Source organism: Pristiophorus japonicus, chromosome 2 (genome assembly GCF_044704955.1).
Source record: "Pristiophorus japonicus isolate sPriJap1 chromosome 2, sPriJap1.hap1, whole genome shotgun sequence".
Classification (NCBI taxonomy): domain Eukaryota; kingdom Metazoa; phylum Chordata; class Chondrichthyes; family Pristiophoridae; genus Pristiophorus; species Pristiophorus japonicus.
The window spans coordinates 180585451-180609591 of NC_091978.1; the positions used below are offsets into that span (position 1 = coordinate 180585451).

The 24141-nt window shown below is 54.3% G+C and overlaps 1 protein-coding gene across 1 annotated transcript in view; it reads right to left on the bottom strand.

Moving 5' to 3' along the window:
* Window positions 1-3036: 3036 nt before the first annotated feature.
* The window catches only part of LOC139229222 (death domain-containing protein 1-like), a 55397-nt gene continuing 34292 nt past the window's right edge, over window positions 3037-24141 (bottom strand). The window contains 1 exon segment of the mRNA XM_070860885.1: window positions 3037-3370. Coding sequence (XP_070716986.1) covers window positions 3037-3370 — 334 coding nt within the window.

Consider the following 24141-nt stretch of genomic DNA (forward strand, 5'->3'; position numbering starts at 1 on the left):
TTGGGGGGAAGTCATTTTCAAACTGGGCCGGGGAGTCCTTATTGGTTGAAGATTTCCCCGCTTCAGGCCCGATTCGACCCCTGATTGGCCTACCAGAATGCACTTTTCCTCCATTGGCCAGTGCTTCTGTCTCGCTTGTGAGCCAGACTCCACAATGTCTGTATCCGCCCACACGTTTTCCCAGCCTGCTTTTACTTGGCCAAAAATGTTCATTTAGTGTATGGAACGATCCCATGTTAGTTTTCTTGTCCTTACGGTGTTTCAAATGTGGCCGTGGATTTTCGAACCTTACAATTTTCTTGCATTGGAGGCTGTTCAGAGAAGGTTCACTAGCTTGATTCCGGGATGAGGGAATTGACTTATGAACATAGGTTGAGTACGTTGGGCATATACACATTGGAGTTCAGAAGAAGGAGAGGTGATCTTATCGAAACGTATAAGATTAGGCTTGACAAGGTGGATGCAGAGCGGATGTTTCCGCTGATAGGTGAGACTAGAACTAGAGGGCATGATCTTAGAATAAAGGGCCGCCCAATTAAAACTGAGATGAGGAGGAATTTCTTCTCTCAGTGGGTTGTGGATCTGTGGAATTTGCTGCCTCAGAGAGCTGTGGAAGCTGGGACATTGAATAAATTTAAGACAGAAATAGACATTCTTAAACGATAAGGGAATAAGGGGTATGTTCTTATGTTCTTATAAGCACTGTGGCTACAAGAGCAGCTCAGAGGCTGGTTATTCTGTGGAGAGTGACTCACCTTCTGACTCCCCAAAGCCTTTCCACTACTTACAAGGCAGGAGTGTGATGAAATACTCTTCACTTTCCTGGATGAATGCAGCTCCAATAACACTCAAGCAGCTCAATAACAAGAATGTCGCAAACCTGCGACCTCTACCACCTTGAAGGACAAGATCAACGGGTGCATGGGAGCACCATCACCTCCAAGTTCCCTTCCCAGTCACACACCATTCTAACTTGGAAATATATCGCTATTCCTTCATCGTCATTGGGTCAAAATCCTGGAACTCCCTCCCTAGCAGCACTATCAGAGTAGCATCATTGCAGCAGTTCAAGAAGCCAGCTCACCACCAACTTCTCAAGGGCAATAAATGCTGGCCTTGCCTGGAACGCCCACATCCTATCCACAACCATTAACATCCACTCCCTCCATCACAGGCGCACCATAGCTGCAGTGTATATCACCTTTAATTTGCACATCAGCATTTCGCCAAGGTTTCTTCAGCAGCACCTCCCAAACCCACGACCTCTACCATCTAGTGAGACAAGGGCAGCAGGTGAATGGGAGCATTGACGCAATTTTTCTATAACAATGAACAAGGCCAAGAAAGAGAACAGGATACAAAACATTGGTGGGAGTGTTTTACAGACCTGCTCCCTGCGATGCCTTCACTAAATAGTTTGTATGTGTGGATCTGAGAGGTCTATTAATAGAACAATGTGGTAATAATAACTTGTATATCGATTGGAAGCTAAGAAATAGCACGAGTAGAAAAGAGAACAGATTTATTGAAGGTAGTTCAGATAGTATGATAAAGCAATATGGCCCCGAAATTCCAATCGGTCCACCCTGCCAAAACTAGAGCAACAGAGCAGGCAACAGAGGATGGGGCAATTTGCATATTCAACGTAGATTCACCATTCCAATAAGGGGGTATCAACAGCGTCAGCAACTAAATCAAAGCTGTGTTGTGCCGCTCCAACAGAGGAAACAAGGCCCAGGAAGGGCTCAGCAAAAAGGTTCATTCTTTATATCTTCATCTCCCAATAGTCCCAGCAGGGTAGTTTTTGAAGCGAAGAATGCTTTCTGTGATCGATTACCTTTAACCTGAAGAATTTGGGGCCTTTTCTGAACCTCAGTGGAACTGATACCAGCTTTTAGCTGGCTTGTGTTTCACTGAGGCCTTAAAAGGGCATACTGGAGCAATTCTAGGAGGAGCAGGCAGAGTGGCAGGCAGAAGATTCATTCTTGCTCCATACCAGAATTTTTCATGAGGGTGGAATCTCAGTCAGCTTGAGCTCTGCCCCATTTTCTAGTTGCCTGGTTAGAAATCCTTAATTTTGATTGAAATTTTGGAGCCGATTTCTTCAACTTGACAAAGGGAGCATATTTGATGTAATTATGATAATTTATCAGAAATTTTTATCTATCTGCTAGGAATTGAATAGTTTGGAAATAGTGAGCAAGGCATGGTTGAACTCACTCACAGGCTTGAAGGAGAAAAAGAAGGGCTAGAATTTGATCGCAGATAAAGGTTTTGAGCGTAAACAAGGATAACTTTGAAGAGATGAGGAAGCGATTGGCTGCAGATTGCTAAAAAGCACAAAAATGCTTTTTCCGTTTCAAAGGACACCGTTTGAAATGTTAGCATGTCCTATTCTCTCTACAGATGCTGACTGACCTGCTGTGTTTTGTCAGCATTTTTGTTTCTGTTTGCATGACACTGGTAATCTATGGAGTAATAATAGAATCTACTTCAGAAGGTTACTAAAGCATTATAAATCAAGTACATCATACTGAACTGCAAAAGAAGTACATTCTGGGTGATGCAACCATGGTCTACAAAATGCTTAAGATTAGTACCAAAGAAAAGAACAAGGCTTATGTAAGAATAGAAAAATACAAGAATGAGGATTTATAAAGCAAAAAAAGGAGAGCAAGTAAATAATAAAGCCACTATATAAATAAAAGTTATTATTATTATTCAATCAAGTGTTAAATGGAGACTAAAAGAAAAAAAACTGAACTGTAGTCAAAATGTTACCCAATATTTTCTCCTTTTTGATGCTGACATATCCTGTTGTATCTGAAGTAAGGAGGAATCATCGTGGCAAAATGAAAATAAAACAAACGTACAAAATACCTTTTCTGCAGCATTGCTTTATTTTTACATGTGGAGAACGGGAGAGGTACTAGAATGCTGCCAGTATTTGTAAAACTGCTCCCAACATGAGATAGTGCATTCAGGAATGGAGGGAAGAAAGTTGGGAAAAATACATACATAAAGATAAAATAAATATTACATATCTGGAAACCTGGCAACCAGAATTATTAGTAATGCACCTAATAATTTAATATTGCCATAAAACTTGAGTATAAGCTGTTCACCCTCTCTCATTGGAAACTCATCAGATGGTTCTGGTGGGCCTCTGTATCCCTCTTCACGCAATTTAACCAATTCCCATTGCAAATCTTTGGAAGGAACCATCTGGACTATGATGTGGTAGAAATTGTCTCTTTTGTGATACATAATAACATTAACCATAGTGAATCGGATCGCTTCTTCCAGTTCATGTATGAAAGGAATCAAGTAGCTGCTATCCACTGAAGATGACAAGCGAAGGACAATAAATCTGTTTAAGAAAAAAATAAATAAAGTTTGCAAGACAGTACAGTATTACTAATTATACAACAGCAAATATTTTGATCCTCCTTATCACATAATATCATCCAGTTTCATAAGTGTCTTAAACCCTTTCTGACAGAAGTCATGATAAAGACTGTCATACCAGACCACAGCAGGTGCGACAGAATGCAAACTAATGGGAAACACAAATGCAACCTTACTGCTCTGTAATAAATATTTGCTGCAGTAAGTTACAGTCTGTAGAAAAACCTTTGTTGACCCCAGTCCCCATGTGTATTGGTTCTGTGGTGGATCCATTGATCAGGATCACGGCTTGCATGTCATCGTGAAGCAGGCAGAGGATAGTGACAAACATTTGAGGGCAGCCAAATTTGAAAAGGACACTCCATAATCCCTCACAGTTGACAGTGTGGAATGTCAAAGAAGGCCATGTACAGAGGTTGATGCTGTTCTTGGATTTGACACATGGTGAAGATTATGTCCATTGTGCTCCTTAGTGAGCAGAATCCGCATTGCGATGGGGAGAGATCTTCAGTCGCGGGGAGAAGGCGATTGAGGAGGATTCTTGCGATGACTTTTCCTGTGGCAGACAGCAGAGAAACTCCTCTGTAATTATCGTAATCGAACTTGCTACCTTTCTTGAAGATGGTCATGATTACGGCATCTCTGAGATCCCCTGGCATGCTATCCTCCTTCCAAATAAGAGAAATGAGTTAATGGATTCATGCCAATAGTACTACTCCGCCATGCTTTAGCACTTCGGCGGGAATTCCATCTGCTCCTGAGGCCTTGTTGTTCTTTAGTTGTCGGATGGCCTTTTTAATCTACTTGCTGCAATGTTCCTTCTCACCCTCAATAAGCTCCCTAGTGGAGTGGAGAACAAGTGAGAAATTGTTCAACCTCCGTCGCCTCCAGTCCAGATCCAAGGTCATCCCATCCTCTGACATTGAATTACAGAATGCAGACGATGCTTGCGTTTGCGCATACTCGGAGGTCAAACTCCAAACCATCGTCAACACCTTCACCGAAGCATATGAGATGATTGGCCATGCATGAAACATTCGTAAGATAAAGGTTCTCTACCAATCTGCCCCCATCACACAGTACTTCCCCCCGATTATCAAGATTCATGACGAAGCTTTGGACAATGTTGGGAGCCTACTGTCAACAAGGGCAGACATCAATGACGAAGTCCAATACCACCTCCAGTGCGCCAGTGCAGCCTTTGAACGCCTGATGATGGGAGTGTTTGAAGACCAGGATCTCAAACCCGACACCAAGCTCATGGTCTACAGAACAAAAGTATACCTGCCTCCTATATGCTTCAGAGACATGGACTATGCACAGCAGGCACCTCAAAGCACTGGAGAAGTACCACCAATGCTGCTTCCCCAAGATCCTGCAAATCCATTGGCAGGATAGACGCACCAACATCAGTGTTCTTGTTCAAGCCAATATCCCCAGCATCGAAGCATCGACCACGCTCGATCAGCTCCAATGGGCGGGCCACGTCATCCGCATGACCGATAATGGGGCTAGAACCTCCACTTATGGCATTATGGGCGTTATTTCCGGCGTGGGCGGTAAAAAAGGGTTTTCAGATCGCCGGCTTCTCACCCATTCTCAAAATATCTAGTTTACATTTTTGAAAATGGGCGCTACTGCAAGCGATATCAAATGGGCAGCAGCGTTAAATTTTTTTGACTTTCTGCAGTAAAGTGTGGCCATCCTTGGCAACGGCATGGCAATGCTTGATTCCCGCAATTCTGGAGGTCAAGGGTCACCATGACATGTGCAGAAGAGGAGACAGAGAGAGAGGGAGCTCAGAGAGACTGAAGGCGTGGCTGAGTGTGGTGTGGCTACTTTGGGAGGAAGGAGGGAACTTTAGAGCTTCACAGCAAGTAGACAAACAAAAAGTAGCTGTTACCAGCCAAATATTTGACCAAATTTGCCTTATAATGGAGGGAGAGGATGAGGCATCACAGCACGCTGTGGAGACTGACGCTGGAGAGAGCAGTGAGGTGGGTGAGGAGCACATTGGAGGCCGCAAAAGAGCCAAGAGATTCTCAGATGAGGCAAATGCCGCCCTCCTGCAGGAGATCAAGTTACGCTGGGGTGATTTGACACAGGGAGGGCATGGGAAGCCCAGCGCAAAGGTTCGCACTCGTGAGGAAGCACACCCGGGCAGCCACGGATGCATCTGCAGACCCTGAAGTGATGTCACATGAGTAAAGCTTACACCATTGAGTGATGTAAAGTCAATAGATGCAACACCCACTCATATCCGAACAATCATATCAGATAGATGATTTCTAAAATTGTCATAGAAATAATGATGGCCTAATGAAAATCATTGCAATGCAAATGTGTTGATTGGTCATGAAATGTGATATCTGTGATGATTTTGATAGCAGTGATGCTTTTGTCGTGCATATGCTGTGTATAGCGCTGGACTCATCTTGTGACCCTAGCACACCCCTCTCCTCTAATAACCTCATTTGTGTTTTGCAGCTCAGCCAGCAGCACGTCCCAAGGCAAGACCAGAGGCCAGAAGATGGGAGCGCGGGACCCGACTCTCCGGACGATCCTACACCTGGTGCTGAGGAGCTCCGATGCTTGGCCATCAGTCCGCTGGCTCTGTTCTCCACGGATGAGAGCGCGGACTTCGAGGAACCTAAAAATAAAACGGGGAATGTGGCTCAACCGTGGCTAACAAAGGAAATTAAGGATAGTATTAAATCCAAGGACGAGGCATATAAACTGGCCAGAAAAAGCAGCAAACCTGAGGACTGGCCGAAATTTAGAATTCAGCAGAGGAGGACAAAGGATTTAATTAGAAGGGGGGAAATAGAGTATGAGAGAAAGCTTGCTGGGAACATAAAACCTGACTGCAAAAGCTTCTATAGATATGTGAAGAGAAAAAGATTAGTGAAGACAAACGTAGGTCGTTTGCAGTCAGAATCAGGTGAATTTATAATGGAGAACAAAGAAATGGCAAACCAGTTAAACAAATACCATGGTTCTGTCTTCACTAAGGAAGACACAAATAACCTTCCGGAAATACTAAGAGACCGAGGGTCGAGTGAGAAGGAGGAACTGAAGGAAATCCTTATCAGGCGGGAAATTGTGTTCGGGAAATTAATGGAATTGAAAGCCGATAAATCCCCAGGGCCTGATAGTCTGCATCCAGAGTACTTAAGGAAGTAGCCCTAGAAAAAGCGGTTGCATTGGTGATCATTTTCCAACAGTCCATCGACTCTGGATCAGTTCCTATGGACTGAAGGGTAGCTAATGTAACACCACCTTTTAAGAAAGGAGGGAGAGAGAAAACGGGTAATTATAGACCGAGTTAGCCTGACATCAGTAGTGGGGAAAATGTTGGAATCAATTATTAAAGATGAAATAGCTGCACATTTGGAAAGCAGTGACGGGATCAGTCCAAGTCAGCATGGATTAATGAAAGGGAAATCATGCTTGCCAAATCTTCTAGAATTTTTTTGAGGATGTAACTGATAGAGTGGACAAGGGAGAACCAGTTGATGTGGTGTATTTGGACTTTCAAAAGGCTTTTGACAAGGTCCCACACAAGAGATTGGTATGCAAAATTAAAGCACATGGTATTGGGGGTAATGTGCTGACGTGGATAGAGAACTGTTTGGCAGACAGGAAGCAGAGAGTCGGGATAAACGGGTCCTTTTCAGAATGGCAGGCAGTGACTAGTGGGGTGCCGCAGGGCTCAGTGCTGGGACCCCAGCTCTTTACAATATACATCAATGATTTGGATGAGGGAATTGAGTGTAATATCTCCAAGTTTGCAGATGACACTAAGCTGAGTGGTGGTGTGAACTGTGAGGAGGATGCTAAAAGACTGCAGGGTGACTTAGACAGGTTAGGTGAGTGGGCAAACGAGTGGCAGATGCAGTATAATGTGGATAAATGTGAGGTTATCCACTTTGGTGGCAAAAACACGAAGGCAGAATATTATCTGAATGGCAGCAGATTAGGAAAAGAGGAGGTGCAACGAGACCTGGGTGTCATGGTACATCAGTCATTGAAAGTTGGCATGCAGGTACAGCAAGCTTGAAGAAGGCAAATGGTATGTTGGCCTTCATAGCGAGGGGATTTCAGTATAGGAGCAGGGAGGTCTTACTGCAGTTGTACAGGGCCTTAGCGAGACCTCATCTGGAATATTGTATTCAGTTTTGGTCTCCTAATCTGAGGAAGGATGTTCTTGCTATTGAGGGAGTGCAGTGAAGGTTCACCAGACTGATGCCCGGGATGGCAGGACTGACATATGAGGAGAGATTGGATCGACTGGGCGTGTAGTCACTGAAGTTTAGAAGGATGAGAGGGGATCTCATAGAAACATATAGAATTCTGATGGGACTGGACAGGTTAGATGTAGGAAGAATGTTCCCGATGTTGGGGAAGTCCAGAACCAGGGGACATAGTCTAAGGATATGGGGTAGGCCATTTAGGACTGAGATGAGGAGAAACTTCTTCACTCAGAGAGTTGTTAACCTGTGGAATTCCCTGCCGCAGATAGTCGTTGATGCCAGTTCATTGGATATACTCAAGAGGGAGTTAGATATGGCTCTTACGGTTAAAGGGCTCAAGGGGTATGGAGTGAAAGCAGGAAATGGGTACTGTGGTGAATGATCAGCCATGATTTTATTGAATGGTGGTGCAGACTCGAAGGGCTGAATGGCCTACTCCTGCACCTATTTTCTATCTTTCTATGTTTCTATGCCACGTTCCAGAAGCCATTCCACCCCAAGGCCATCTAGTGATCCTTCGGTCATTCCCACCTCCACTCTGGAGGTACCGGCCCCAAACACCTCGCCGCAGGGCACTCCATTTGTCCCCAGGACGGCGCCGACCCCGCGGAGGTCTCGTGGATGTGGCAGGTCTGTTCCACGATCTCCACATGAGAGCGGAGAGATGGTACAATTGTCCAGGAAGACTGTAGACATTGGTGAGTAGCTCATCGAAGCTTTGGGGACATATCCCGACACCTGGCCACCATTACCGAGTACATTCCGCGGATGGCGGAGGCCCTGGATGCGAAAGCCAGGAACACTGCTGGCACAGGCCTCCCAGTGTTCCCTGAGTGTAGCACTCCACCCCTAGGTTCGCACCACCACTGCGAACGACAGATGAGAGCAAGGACCAAGATCCTGCTTCTGCATCAGCAAATGTTGCTCCCTCGGCTCCCCCCCGCTCCCGTACCTGTGCAACCACCACATTTGCCTTCATCCCCCCCAACGAGGCATTGGCCAGGCACCATGGAGTGAGGAGGTGAAGGCATAGAGGTGGGGAGAAGAAGGAGAGGGGGCAGGAAAGTGAGGTGCATGTGCGCAGCTGATGGTTGTGTTATATCTCCATCTGGGTGTATGCAATTTTTTGCAATGTATGGGGGCTGCGGACCACCCTCTTGCTTTGCCTTTGTATTCTGTGTAGCTGGACTCATTGAACATTTGATTGATGTCAATGGTGGAGAAAGTGTGGTGTGGGTGGGGGTTGGGTGTTATCGCCTGTGATACTTATGATTTCTGACCAATGTTGGTATAAAACATTTTTTATTGAACATAACCTTGTTGCGCATTGTCTCAAATAGCTGGACCATTACACACTGGTGCTTCCTTAACATGAAAGGGTTAAATACATAAACTTTAACTGGCACCAAGGTGATGGACACCATTGATGTCTGAGCTGCACACACACAGCAATGTGTCAACATTGTCACTCACATCAACGCTCTTTCAGGCAAATTGTTCAGATATCAGCTCCTCATAAGAACATAAGAACATAAGAATTAGGAACAGGAGTAGGCCATCTAGCCCCTCGAGCCTGCTCCGCCATTTAACAAGATCATGGCTGATCTGGCCCTGGACTCAGCTCTACTTACCCGCCCGCTCCCCATAACCCTTAATTCCCTTATTGGTTAAAAATCTATCTATCTGCGACTTGCATACATTCAATGAGCTAGCCTCAACTGCTTCCTTGGGCAGAGAATTCCACAGATTCACAACCCTCTGGGAGAAGAAATTCCTTCTCAACTCGGTTTTAAATTGGCTCCCCTGTATTTTGAGGCTGTGCCACCTAGTTCTAGTCTCCCCGACCAGTGGAAACAACCTCTCTGCCTCTATCTTGTCTATCCCTTTCATTATTTTAAATGTTTCTGTAAGATCACCCCTCATCCTTCTGTACTCCAAAGAGTAAAGACCCAATCTACTCAATCTATCATCATAAGGTAACCCCCTCATCTCCGGAATCAGCCTCGTGAATCGTCTCTGTACCCCCTCCAAAGCTAGTATATCCTTCCTTAAGTAAGGTGACCAAAACTGCACGCAGTACTCCAAGTGCGGCCTCACCAATACCCTATACAGTTGCAGAAGGATCTCCCTGCTTTTGTACTCCATCCCTCTCGCAATGAAGGCCAACATTCCATTCGCCTTCCTGATTACCTGCTGCACCTGCAAACTAACTTTTTGGGTTTCATGCACAAGGATGATCTTTGGGCACCCTGTGCGGAGGGGAGCGGGTAGGTCCGAAGGCCTCCTCGTAGGACTGCTCCTGGGCACGGCCAAGGGTGCCATCAGCCGGTCCAGGCAGCGGGCGGTCGAGGGGGTCGTTCAACCTGACTGCCTGCCTCTCTTCCGCTCTTACATCCGGTCCAGGGTGTCCTTGGAGATGGAGCACGCGGTGTCCACCGGTACGCTCGCGGCCTTCCGCGAGAGGTGGGCACCGGAGGGACTGGAGTGCATCATCACGCCCGGCAACCAAATTTTAATTTGATTTCACGTTTTAAAGTTTAATTTGTTTTAATTGCCGGTGCTTTTAGTGTCCCCTTCCCTTTTATAGGGGGCACTGGGAAAATTGTGATTTTAGTGCCCAAAAAAAAACACAAAAAAAAAGGAAAAAAAGGGCCTTGTAAATGTCTGGTGTGTCACCCAGGTCGGGTGGCACGGTTTAATGTTTTTATGTTTTGTAGGTAGACTCTAAAAAAGAGTTTCATGCACAAGGACCAATTGTGGAGCAGTGGAGGCATGTCCTGCACAGTTGGAGCTGTGCTGCAGTGAGAGGAGCAGCTACCAATCTTAGCTCCTGCCTGGAAGGCCTGGAGAGCCCTGAGAACAGCCCAGGAAGAGAAGGAAGGAAGGGGCTTCACCACCAACTTTCACTCAGAGGGAGAGGAGGAAAAAGCAGAAAACTTTTACTAACTTTTACCATTTCTGCAAAGAGTTGGAGAGAGGGGGAAAGACCAACAACAACATCCAGTGTGGAAGGAGGGAGACTCTACCACTCTACAGGTGGGTGTATTGGTGCAGTCCCCAATAGACTTTGTTATATCGGTGGGGGGAGAAAAGAAGACCACTGAGGGCCGGAACATCGTGGGGGGTGTGTGTGTGTGGATAGTGTGTGTGGGGGCCTTGCTTATAACTAGGCCCCACACACAATTGAACCCTCCCCCCCATTGCCTAGCCTGGGGTAGCTGGAGCTACCAGGCTCAAGAATATTTACCAACTATTTAAACATCATTAGGAGTGTGTGCCTGGTGGCTCGAGCTGCCCCAGGTGAAGACATCTTCTCCCCTCACCCGAAGACCACCCCCAAAGACTATTTGTGTTTTGCCATCTGGGGATTGCACCCACCCACAGCTGCGAGGAGAGACCTGCCCTCGCAGCCTCCCTCTTTCCCGCACCCCCCTTTCTCTATCTCTCTCTCTCTGCCTCTCCCCTCTCTCTCTGAGACCCCTTCCTCCTAATTTAAAAAAAAAACCAAATAAAAAAACAACTGAGCAGAGGGAGCAAGGCCCCTCCCCAATTGCCAACGAGGGGAGAGGTGTGCCTCATTAAGAGCTCCTCTACTCAGTCTAATCAAACGAGGCCAATTAAGACCTTTGAGGCCTGTGACTTTGGGGTGGGTGAAGCCCTTAAAGGGACCCCGTGATGGCAACCCCATCCACGCCGGTGGCGGGGCCAGCGAGGACATATGCGCAGGTGGCAACCGCTTCCACGGCACCTCCTGCGCCACCCGCTGCCCTGCCACCTTTTACATTAATAACAAAGAAACACGGGGTCAAGAGCTACACTCACCCCACAATGAGCATTGAGGATTGCGTGCGGGCGATGGCTGGGATAGTCGGCCCCTCGGCCATTGTCGCAGCCTCCAAGATGTCTGGGAAGGCCGTGTTCTTCCTGAGGTCGGAGCGGGCGGTGTCCCTGGCCCTTGAAAAGGGGCTCACGGTGAGCGGGATGTTCCTGCCGGTGGACCCTCTCGAGGCCACCGCGCAGAGGGTCATCGTGTCAAACGTCCCGCCCTTTGTTCCCGCTGAGCTCCTCCTCCCTCACCTACACCAACTGGGGGAGGTAAGGTCGGGGATCAACCCCATACCAGCTCTTGACACTGCTGGCCGACGACGGCTCTCTCGTCTCGGATCCGGAGGGCGTCAACAACAGGGCCCGTGAATATTACGGGGCTCTGTTCTCTCCGGATCCGTCCAGCGAGGAAGCGCGTAGAGCTTTGTGGGAGGACCTGTCGAAGGTCAGCCCGGAGGGCGCCGAAAATCTGGAAGCTCCGCTAAGCCTGGCGGAGCTGACCGGTGCCCTTGACCGGCTCTCGAGGGGAAAATCCCCGGGGCTGGACGGGCTGACCGTGGAGTTCCACAGGGCGTTCTGGGATGTCCTGGGGAGCGACTACACGCGGGTCCTGGGGGAAAGTCTGGCGACCGGGGAGATGCCCCTCTCTTGGCGCAGGGCAGTCATCGTCCTGCTGCCTAAGAAGGGCGATCTCCGCCTCCGCTCTTTGTCCGGCTGGCGCGGGAGGAGACGACGGAGGGCTATTTTAATGTGGTGCACGAGGGGACTGCCTACCACGTCTTCTGGACGTCGGACGGCGTGCGGTGCCATGCCTGCAGAGAGGTGGGGCACATTCGCAAGAACTGCCCCGCCTCCAAGACCGCCAAACCACCGAAGGCGGCCAAGGCTGGCGCCGCCGCCACCCCTCCCCCTAGTTGCGTCCACGTGCCGGGAGCCGTAGGTGCGCGGGCATCGTCGGGGGCCTTTGTTTTCACGGCCTCCGGCGGGGGGGAGGGAGAGCGTCCGATCGAAAAGAAGGCGTGGAAGAAGACGAGACATCTAGAGGCGGGTCCCCTCAGTGCGCCAGAAAGTTTGACCACCGCGCTCAGCCCAACCCAGTCACTGGCGAGCGCGGGGTGCCCTGAGCCCGTGCCCGAGCCCTTGACCAATACCGCAGAGGGGCTCGGTCGAGGGCAAGATAAGGAAAAAGGGGGGGGCGGAGCGGGAGGCTTCGGCAGACATGGAGGTCTCCCTGCCTCCGCGCATCCCCGGAACAAAAGGAGGCACCGCCCCAATGAGGCGGAGGGGGAACAACATCCCTCCGCGGAGGAGGCGGTGCCCGCCGCGTGTCCCGCGTCCCCCACCAGCGCCCCCAAATTGCGCTGTAGGCGGGAGGAATCTGTCCCCGGGGAGGGTGAGGCAGGCGAGGCTGCCCAGCCGCTGCCTCCTGGGGATGGCGTGGAAGATCTGCCTGTCGTGGGGGACGTGGGGCCAGCGGAAGAATGCGTAGCCGCCGGGTCGAGCGTCCCGGGGACTGAGGCAGGCGGGGCCGAAAAGGCCGAACCTGAGCCCACCCAGCCAATACCCAACTTCCCCCGGGATTTGCTCGACTCGGCAGAAACTGAAAATGCCAATTTTATTGAATCCGTACACGCTGGGCTGGGGGGTGGCGGCGGGGAGGGAGAAGAACAACAACCCTCGCCCCCTACTGTGGAGCTGGGGGAATTGGAGGACCTGGAACATTACTTTGACCAGGTCTCTCCCTGTTCCCCGGTACCTGGGGCAGAGGGGGAACCCCTTCCGCTGTCGCTTCCCGACCCAGCACCAATTTTAAAAGAGCCCAGTGGGGACTCCTCTGCCGACGATCCTGGGGGTGGGATCGGGGCAGAGCCAGGGCCAGATGGAGCGGCCGGGCCGTTTGCCGTACCTCGTGCGGTCGACGGGCCGGCTGCTAGCGGCGACCTCCCGGAGGGGGACGGGGACTCGGTGGAGGACGCGGGTGAAGATCTCGAGTCCATCGCCAGTGAGGCGGTGGATCTGCTCGCGGCCGCCACTGAGACCCTCCTCATTCCCGTAGAGGAACTCCGGGACTTTTTGGTCCAGTGCCGGGGTCGCCGCGACCAAGCCCGTCTGGCCCTGGAAAGATGGTCCGAGCCGGGGCTGCTCGCCGCGTCCGTCCGCGCCGCCGCTAAAACCATGGCCGCGGGCGGGCCCTTATCAAAGGCTCAGGGCCTTGAGCTGCGCCGGCTCAAAAGGTTCCTCGCTGGGCTGCTGAAGGAGTGGAGGTCAACAAACGACTCCACTCCTCCCCCACAATAGGTTAGGTAGAGGTTGCACTATGCTCTAGTCATGAAGATAACCATAGCCAGCCTCAACATCAACGGCAGCAGAGAGGCACGTCGTAGATTTAACAATTTTTCGCTCCTGCGGGAGGGGAAATATGCGGTGTGCTTCCTGCAAGAAACCCACACCGTTCCGGGAGACGAAGCCACGTGGCTCCTGGAATGGCAAGGAGAGGTCCGCATGAGCCACCTCACCGCCTCTTCTCGTGGGGTGGCCATCTTGCTGGGCCCGCATTTTCAGCCGGAGATATTGGGGGTCGAGGAGCCCGTGCCAGGCCACTTGCTGCACGTAACGGTTCGCCTGGGGGACGTGCCGCTCCATCTCGTGAACGTGTACGCCCCTCAGCCCGGCCCGCAGCAAACGCGCTTCTTTGAAGAGGTGTCCGCACTTCTTGGCTCCGTCGACGTCGGCGACTGCATTGTCCTCGGGGGGGATTTTAACTGCACCCTCGAGGCGAGGGACTGCTCCGGTGCCCCGCAGTGCATGATGGCGATGGAGAAGCTGAGGGACCTGGTCGGGTCCTTCGACTTGGTGGACGTCTGGCGAAATCTCCACCCCGACTCCAGCGTCTTTACTTGGGTGAGGCCTGGAGTAGGATGGTCCAGAGTCGACCGCCTTTACGTGTCTCGGGCGTACGTTTCCTGCGTCCCGGCGGCCTCCATGCGGCCGGTGCCGTGTTCGGACCACCACCTGGTGTGGGCGGAGCTCGCTTCGCTCCGCGTGAGGACGGGGTCCGCGTACTGGCACTTTAACAACCGGCTGCTGGAGGACGTGCGGTTCCAGGACTCGTTCCGTCGATTCTGGTCCGACTGGAGAAGGAAGCAGGGGGGCTTCCCCTCCTTGAGGCTATGGTGGGACGTGGGCAAGGCTCACGTCCGCGTCTTCTGTCAAGAGTACCCGAGGGGGTCAACCAAGAGGCGGGCGGCCAGGGTCGGGCGCCTAGAAAAAGAGGTGCTCGACCTGGAATCCCGTCTCGGTCAAGTTGTCCAGGACCCGGCCCTGCGGACGGTGTACGAAGCGAAGAAGGCCGCGCTGAAGGACCTGCAGCTCGTCGGGTCCCGAGGCGCGTTCGTGAGGTCGCGGATCCGGTTCCTGCGGGATCTGGACCGCGGCTCTCCCTTCTTCTACTTGCAGGAAAAAAGGCAGAGTGTCCGTAAGCAGCTCTTGACACTGCTGGCCGACGACGGCTCTCTCGTCTCGGATCCGGAGGGCGTCAACAACAGGGCCCGTGAATATTACGGGGCTCTGTTCTCTCCGGATCCGTCCAGCGAGGAAGCGCGTAGAGTTTTGTGGGAGGACCTGTCGAAGGTCAGCACGGAGGGCGCCGAAAATCTGGAAGCTCCGCTAAGCCTGGCGGAGCTGACCGGTGCCCTCGACCGGCTCTTGAGGGGAAAATCCCCGGGGCTGGACGGGCTGACCGTGGAGTTCCACAGGGCGTTCTGGGATGTCCTGGGGGGCGACTACGCGCGGGTCCTGGGGGAAAGTCTGGCGACCGGGGAGATGCCCCTCTCTTGGCGCAGGGCAGTCATCGTCCTGCTGCCTAAGAAGGGCGATCTCCGCCTCCTTAAGAACTGGCGCCCGGTCTCCCTCCTCAGCACAGACTACAAAATCTTCGCCAGGGCGATGTCTGCTCGCCTTGGTGCCGTGCTGGACCACATGATCCACCCCAACCAGTCCTACACAGTCCCGGGCCGGACAATCCACGATAACATCCATCTGGTCTGGGACCTCATCCATTGTTCCCAGGAGGCTGGTCTGTCGGTCGCCTTCCTATCCCTCGACCAAGAGAAGGCGTTCGACAGGGTGGATCACGACTATCTGCTCGGAACTCTGCGCGCTTTCGGGTTCGGGACGCATTTCGTCGCCCGGATCCGACTTTTGTACGCCGCCGCGGAGTGTCTGATTAAGGTTAACGGGTCCTTGACGACGCCCCTTCGCTTTAGGAGAGGGGTGCGCCAGGGTTGCCCCATGTCCGGCCAGTTATACGCCGTTTGCGTGGAGCCTTTCCTGCGCCTCTTGCGGACGAGGTTGACGGGACTGGCTCTGCAAGGGCCGTGCGTGAAGGTCGTCCTCTCGGCTTACGCCGATGACGTGCTCCTCACGGTAGAGGATCCCGCTGACCTGCGGAGGATGCGTGAGTGCCAGGAGATTTACTCGGCCGCGTCCTCCGCCAGGATCAACTGGGAGAAATGTTCCGGACTCCTGGTGGGTCAGTGGCGGGTGGACTCCCTGCCAGAGGAGCTCAGGCCTTTTGCCTGGAGCACGACCCATCTCCTGTATCTGGGAGTCTACCTTAGCCCCGACGAGGGAGCCTGGCCGGCGAACTGGCAGGAGCTGGAGGCCAAGGTCGCCGCTCGCCTAGGGCGCTGGACAGGACTGCTCCGAGTGCTGTCCTACAGGGGTCGAGCGCTAGTCATAAACCAGCTGGTGGCCGCAATATTGTGGTACCGGCTGGTCACTTTGACCCCTCCCCCTTTGTTTGTCGCCAAGATACAGAAGAAGCTGGTGGACTTCTTCTGGAACAACAGGAAGCACTGGGTCTCTGCCGCGCTCTTGAGTCTCCCGCTTGAGGAGGGCGGTCAGTCGTTGGTGTATGTCAGCGCCCAGCTCGCGACTTTCCGTCTTCAGACCCTGCAGAGATACCTTTACGTCGAGCCCCCTCCTAGGTGGTGTGCTCTGGAGACGTATTTCTTCACCCAGCAGCGCAACCTCAATTACGACACGCAGCTCCTGTTTGTGAACTTGGGGGGTGTCAGGACCGCCCTCCGGGAGCTGCCTGCCTTTTACAAGGAACTCATCAGGATCTGGAACAAAGTCTCCACGGCTGGAGTGGCGGCCGTCCTGCAGGATCCGCTGCTCGGGAATCCGTACCTCCACGACCGAGGTTTTATGTGGCGGTCGGAAGAGAGGGCTGTGGCTGGTGAGGTGACCAGGGTCAGGGATCAGCTCGATGGCGGAGGAGCGGGCTGGATGGCGCCAGACACGCTGGCACGCCGCCTAAATTCTGCCAACGTCCGCCATGCGGCCGATGCCATCGAGTCGCTAAAAACAGCTCTGGGCCCTGACTCCGTTAGGTGCATCGAGGAGGCTCAAGCACGTGGGGAGATCCCGTCCGAACTGACCCCCGTCCGGACGGAATTCCTCATCGGCGCCAAACCCCGGAATCTCCCTCGGGGGCCGGCGCCTCACAACTTGAGCCGCCTTGGGGAAATCCCCTCCGTGCCTTTCAGTTCTGCGCGGAGGGGTTTCTTGTACGGGCTGCTCCTGCACACTCTCAACTTTGCCATCCTCGCCTGCCATCCGGACACGCCATGGCGTACCATCTTGCCGTCCGGAGGAGGCGGGGGTCCCCGATGGAGGGCACTCTACGCAGGGGTCCTCCCACTATTCGTCGGGGACTTGGCCTGGAGGGTGGTGCACGGAGCAGTGCCGTGCAACAAATTTTTAAGCCGGTTCACGGACTCCCAGGCCGCCTGCAATTTCTGCGGTCTGGAGGAGTCCGTGTTCCATGTTTTTATTGAGTGCACGAGGTTGCAGCCCCTGTTCCATTATTTGAAGGGGTTGCTCCTGAAATTCTGGCTGCACTTCAGTCCCACTCTCCTGATCTTTGGGCACCCTGTGCGGAGGGGAGCAGGTAGGTCCGAAGGCCTCCTCGTAGGACTGCTCCTGGGCACGGCCAAGGGTGCCATCAGCCGGTCCAGGCAGCGGGCGGTCGAGGGGGTCGTTCAACCTGACTGCCTGCCTCTCTTCCGCTCTTACATCCGGTCCAGGGTGTCCTTGGAGATGGAGCACGCGGTGTCCACCGGAACGCTCGCGGCCTTCCACGAGAGGTGGGCACCGGAGGGACTGGAGTGCATCATCACGCCCGGCAACCAAATTTTTATTTGATTTTACGTTTTAAATTTTAATTTGTTTTAATTGCCGGTGCTTTTAGTGTCCCCTTCCCTTTTATCGGGGGCACTGGGAAAATTGTGATTTTAGTGCCCAAAAAAATAAAGAAAAACACAAAAAAAAAACCAAAAAAAGGAAAAAAAAGGGCCTTGTAAATGTCTGGTGTTTCACCCAGGTCGGGTGGCACGGTTTAATGTTTTATGTTTTGCAGGCAGACTCTAAAAGAGTTTCATGCACAAGGATGATCTTTGGGCACCCTGTGCGGAGGGGAGCGGGTAGGTCCGAAGGCCTCCTCGTAGGACTGCTCCTGGGCACGGCCAAGGGTGCCATCAGCCGGTCCAGGCAGCGGGCGGTCGAGGGGGTCGTTCAACCTGACTGCCTGCCTCTCTTCCGCTCTTACATCCGGTCCAGGGTGTCCTTGGAGATGGAGCACGCGGTGTCCACCGGTACGCTCGCGGCCTTCCGCGAGAGGTGGGCACCGGAGGGACTGGAGTGCATCATCACGCCCGGCAGATAAATTTTAATTTGATTTTACGTTTTAAAGTTTAATTTGTTTTAATTGCCGGTGCTTTTAGTGTCCCATTCCCTTTTATAGGGGGCACTGGAAAATTGTGATTTTATTGCCCAAAAAAAACCACAAAAAAAACCCAAAAAAAGGTAAAAAAGGGCCTTGAAAATGTCTGGCGTGTCACCCAGGTCGGGTGGCACGGTTTAATGTTTTATGTTTTGTAGGTAGACTCTAAAAGAGTTTCATGCACAATGACCAATTGTGGAGCAGTGGAGGCGTGTCCTGCACAGTTGGAGCTGTGCTGCAGTGAGAGGAGCAGCTACCAACCTTAGCTCCTGCCTGGAGAGCCCTGAGAACAGCCCAGGAAGAGAAGGAAGGAAGGGGCTTCACCACCAACTTTCACCCAGAGGGAGAGGAGGAAAAAGCAGAAAACTTTTAACACTTTACCATTTCTACAAAGAGTTGGAGAGAGGGGGAAAGACCAACAACAACATCCAGTGTGGGAGGAGGGAGACTCTACCACTCTACAGGTGGGTGTATTGGTGCAGTCCCCAATCGACTTTGTTATATCGGTGGGGGGAGGAAAGAAGACCACTGAGGACCGGAACATCGCGGGGGGTGTGTGTGTGTGGAAGTGTGTGTGGGGGTCTTGCCCACAGCTCGGCCCCACACACAATTGAACACCCCTCCCCCATTGCCTAGCCTGGGATAGCTGGAGCTACCAGGCTCAAGAAAATTTACCACCTATTTAAACATCGTTTGGAGTGTGTGCCTGGTGGCTCTAGCTGCCCCAGGTGAAGACATCTTCTCCCCTCACCCGAAGACCACCCCAAAGACTATTTTGTGTTTTGCCATCTGGGGATTGCACCCACCCACAGCTGCGAGGGGAGACCTGCCCTCGCAGTTGCCCCCCCTTCCCACCCCCCTCTCTCTTTCTCTGTTACTCTCTGTTTCTCCCCTCTCTCTCTGAGACCCCTTCCTCCTAATTTAAAAAAAATATAAAACAATTAAGACAACTGAGCAGAGGGAGCAAGGCCCCTCCCCAATTGCCAACTAGGGGAGAGGTGTGCCTCGTTAAGAGCTCCTCTGCTCAGTCTAATCAAACGAGGCCAATTAAGACCTTTGAGGCCTGTGACTTTGGGGTGGGTGTAGCCCTTAAAGGGACCCCGTGATGGCGACCCCATCCATGCCGATGGCGGGGCTAGCGAGGACATATGCGCAGGCGGTGTCCACATCCACGGCACCTCCTGCGCCACCCGCTGCCCTGCCACCTTTTCAACTCATCACAAAAAAACACGGGGTCAAGAGCTACACTCACCCCACAATGAGCATCGAGGAGTGCGTGCGGGCGATGGCTGGGGTAGTCGGCCCCTCGGCCATTGTCGCAGCCTCCAAGATGTCTGGGAAGGCCGTGTTCTTCCTGGGGTCGGAGCGGGCGGTGTCCCTGGCCCTCGAAAAGGGGCTCACAGTGGGCGGGACGTTCCTGCCGGTGGACCCTCTCGAGGCCACCGCGCAGAGGGTCATCGTGTCAAACGTCCCGCCCTTTGTTCCCGCTGAGCTCCTCCTCCCTCACCTACACCAACTGGGGGAGGTAAGGTCGGGGATCAACCCCATACCGCTCGGCCTCAGGGAGAACAGCCTGCGCCACGTGTTCTCCTTCCGCCGCCAGCTCTTTGTCCGGCTGGCGCGGGAGGACACGACGGAAGGGCACTTTAATGTGGTGCACGAGGGGACTGCCTACCGCGTCTTCTGGACGTCGGACGGCGTGCGGTGCCATGCCTGTAGGGAGGTGGGGCATGTTCATAAGAACTGCCCCGCCTCCAAGGCTGCCAAACCACCGAAGGCGGCCAAGGCTGGCGCCGCCGCCACCCCTCCCCCTAGTTGCGTCCGCGTGCCGGGAGCCGTAAGTGCGCGGGCATCGTCGGGGGCCTTTGTTTTCACGGCCTCCGGCGGGGGGGAGGGAGAGTGTCTGACCGGAAAGAAGGCGCGGAACAAGGTGAAACATCTAGAGGCGGGTCCCCTCAGTGCGCCGGAAAGATTGACCACCGCGCTCGGCCCAACCCAGTCACCGGCGAGCGTGGGATGCCCTGAGCCCGTGCACGAGCCCTTGACCAATACCGCAGAGGGGCTCGGGCGAGGGCAAGAAAAGGAAAAGGAGGGGGCGGAGCGGGAGGCCTCGGCAGACATGGAGGTCTCCCTGCTTCAGCGCACCCCCAGCAACAAAAGGAGGCGCCGCTCCGATGAGGCGGAGGGGGAGCAACATCCCTCCGCGGAGGAGTCGGTGACCGCCGCGTGTCCCGCGTCCCCCACCAGCGCCAACAAGCAGCGCTGTAGGCGGGAGGAATCTGTCCCCGGGGAGGGTGAGACAGTCGAGGCTGCCCAGCCTCTGCCTCCCGGGGATGGCGTGGAAGATCTGCCTGTCGTGGGGGGCGTGGGGATCGTGGAGGAAAGCATTGCCGCCGGGCCGGGCGTCCCGGGGACTGAGGCGGGCGGGGCCGAAAAGGCCGAACCTGAGCCCGCCCAGCCAATACCCAACTTCCCCCGGGATTTGCTCGACCCGGCAGAAACCGAAATCAAGACATTTAATGACATTGTAAATGCTGGGCCGGGGGGTGGCAGCGGGGAGGGGGAGGAACACCCACCCTCGCCCCTTACTTTGGAGCTGGAGCACTTGGGGAGCCTGGGGATATCCTATGGCCGGGTCTCTCCTTGTTCCCCGGTTCCTGGGGCGGAGGGGGAACCCCTTCCGCTGTCATTTCCCGACCCAGCACCATTTTTAAATGAGCCCAGTGGGGACTCCTCTGCCGACGATCCTGGGGGTGGGATCGGGGCAGAGCCAGGGCCGGTTGGAGCGGCCGGGTCATTTGCCGTACCTTGTGCGGTCGATGGGCCGGCTGCTGGCGGCCACCTCCCGGAGGAGGACGGGGACTCGGTGGGGGACGCGGGAGAAGAACTAGAGACCACCGCCAGGGAGGCGGTGGATCTGCTCGCGGCCGCCGCTGAGACCCTCCTCATTCCTGCAAAGGAACTCCGGGACTTTTTGGCCCAGAGCCGGGGTCGCTGCGACCAAGCCTGACTGGCCCTGGAAAAATGGTCCGAGCCAGAGCTGATCAAGGGGTCCGTCCGCGCCGCCGGTAAAACCTTGGCCGAGGGCGGGCCCTTGACAAAGGAGCAACACCTTGAGCTGCGCGAGCTCGAGGAACTCCTCACTGGGCTGCGGAGGGAGCAGAGTTCAACAAAAGACTCCGCTCCCTCCCCCACAATAGGTTAAGGTAGAGGTTGCACGATTCTTTTGCCATGAAGATAACCATAGCCAGCCTCAACATCAACGGCGGCAGAGGGGCACGCCGTAGATTTGACAATTTTTTGCTCCTGCGGGAGGGGAAATATGCGGTGTGCTTCCTGCAAGAAACCCACACCGTTCCGGGAGACGAAGCCACGTGGCTCCTGGAATGGCAAGGAGAGGTCCGCATGAGCCACCTCACCGCCATTTCTAGTGGGGTGGCCATCTTGCTGGGCCTGCATTTTCAGCCGGAGATATTGGGGGTCGAGGAGCCCGTGACAGGCTGCTTGCTGCACATAACGGTTCGCCTGGGGGACGTGCCGCTCCATCTCGTGAACGTGTACGCCCCTCAGCCCGCCCCGCAGCAAACGCGCTTCTTTGAAGAGGTGTCCGCACTTCTTGGCTCCGTCGACGTCGGCGACTGCATTGTCCTCGGGGGGGATTTTAACTACACCCTCGAGGCGAGGGACCGCTCCGGTGCCCCACAGTGCATGACGGCGATGGAGAAGTTGAGGGACCTGGTCGGGTCCTTCGACTTGGTGGACGTCTGGCGAAATCTCCACCCCGACTCCAGCGCCTTTACTTGGGTGAGGCCTGGAGTAGGATGGTCCAGAGTCGACCGCCTTTACGTGTCTCGGGCGTACGTTTCCTGTGTCCCGGCGGCCTCCATGCGGCCGGTGCCGTGTTCGGACCACCACCTGGTGTGGGCGGAGCTCGCTTCGCTCCGCGCGAGGACGGAGTCCGCGTACTGGCACTTTAAAAACCGGCTGCTGGAGGACGTGCGGTTCCAGGACTCGTTCCTTCGATTCTGGTCCGATTGGAGAAGGAAGCAGGGGGGCTTCCCCTCCTAGAGGCTATGGTGGGACGTGGGCAAGGCTCACGTCCGCGTCTTCTGTCAAGAGTACGCGAGGGGGTCGACCAAGAGGCGGGCGGCCAGAGTCGGGCGCCTAGAAAAAGAGGTGCTCGACCTGGAATCCCATCTCGGTCAAGTCGTCCAGGACCCGGCCCTGCGGACGGTGTACGAAGCGAAGAAGGCCGCGCTGAAGGACCTGCAGCTCGTCGGGTCCCGAGGCGCGTTCGTGAGGTCGCGGATCCGGTTCCTGCGGGATCTGGACCGCGGCTCCCCCTTCTTCTACTCGCTGGAAAAAAGGCAGAGTGTCCGTAAGCAGCTCTTGACGCTGCTGGCCGACGACGGCTCTCTCGTCTCGGATCCGGAGGGCGTCAACAACAGGGCCCGTGAATATTACGGGGCTCTCTTCTCTCCGGATCCGTCCAGCGAGGAAGCGCGTAGAGTTTTGTGGGAGGACCTGCTGAAGGTCAGCCTGGAGGGCGCCGAAAATCTGGAAGCTCCGCTAAGCCTGGCGGAGCTGATCGGTGCCCTCGACCGGCTCTCGAGGGGAAAATCCCCAGGGCTGGACGGGCTGACCGTGGAGTTCCACAAGGCGTTCTGGGACGTCCTGGGAGGCGACTACGCGCGGGTCCTGGGGGAAAGTCTGGCGACCGGGGAGATGCCCCTCTCTTGGCGCAGGGCAATCATCGTCCTGCTGCCTAAGAAGGGCGATCTCCGCCTCCTTAAGAACTGGCGCCAGGTCTCCCTCCTCAGCACGGACTACAAAATCTTCGCCAGGGCGATGTCTGCTCGCCTTGGTGCCGTGCTGGACCACATGATCCAGCCCGACCAGTCCTACACGGTCCCGGGCCGGACAATCCACGATAACATCCATCTGGTCCGGGACCTCATCCGTTGTTCCCAGGAGGCTGGTCTGTCGGTCGCCTTCCTATCCCTCGACCAAGAGAAGGCGTTCGACAGGGTGGATCACGACTATCTGCTCGGAACTCTGCGCGCTTTCGGGTTCGGGACGCATTTCGTCGCCCGGATCCGACTTTTGTACGCCGCCGCGGAGTGTCTGATTAAGGTTAACGGGTCCTTGACGGCGCCCCTTCGCTTTCGGAGAGGGGTGCGCCAGGGATGCCCCATGTCCGGCCAGTTATACGCCGTTTGCGTGGAGCCTTTCCTGCGCCTCTTGCGAACGAGGTTGACGGGACTGGCTCTGCAAGGGCCGGGCGTGGAGGTCGTCCTCTCGGCTTACGCCGATGACGTGCCCCTCGCGGTAGAGGATCCCGCTGACCTGCGGAGGATGCGTGAGTGCCAGGAGATTTACTCGGCCGCGTCCTCCGCCAGGATCAACTGGGAGAAATGTTCCGGACTCCTGGTGGGTCAGTGGCGGGTGGACTCCCTGCCGGAGGAGCTCAGGCCTTTTGCCTGGAGCACGACCCATCTCCTCTATCTGGGAGTTTACCTTAGCCCCGACGAGGGAGCCTGGCCGGCGAACTGGCAGGAGCTGGAGGCCAAGGTCGCCGCTCGCCTAGGGCGCTGGACAGGACTGCTCCGAGTGCTGTCCTACAGGGGTTGAGCGCCAGTCATAAACCAGCTGGTGGCCGCAATGTTGTGGTACCGGCTGGTCACTTTGACCCCTCCCCCTGCGTTTGTCGCCAAGATACAGAAGAAGCTGGTGGACTTCTTCTGGAACAACAGGAAGCACTGGGTCTCTGCTGCGGTCTTGAGTCTCCCGCTTGAGGAGGGCGGTCAGTCGTTGGTGTGCGTCAATGCCCAGCTCGCGACTTTCCGTCTTCAGACCCTGCAGAGATAC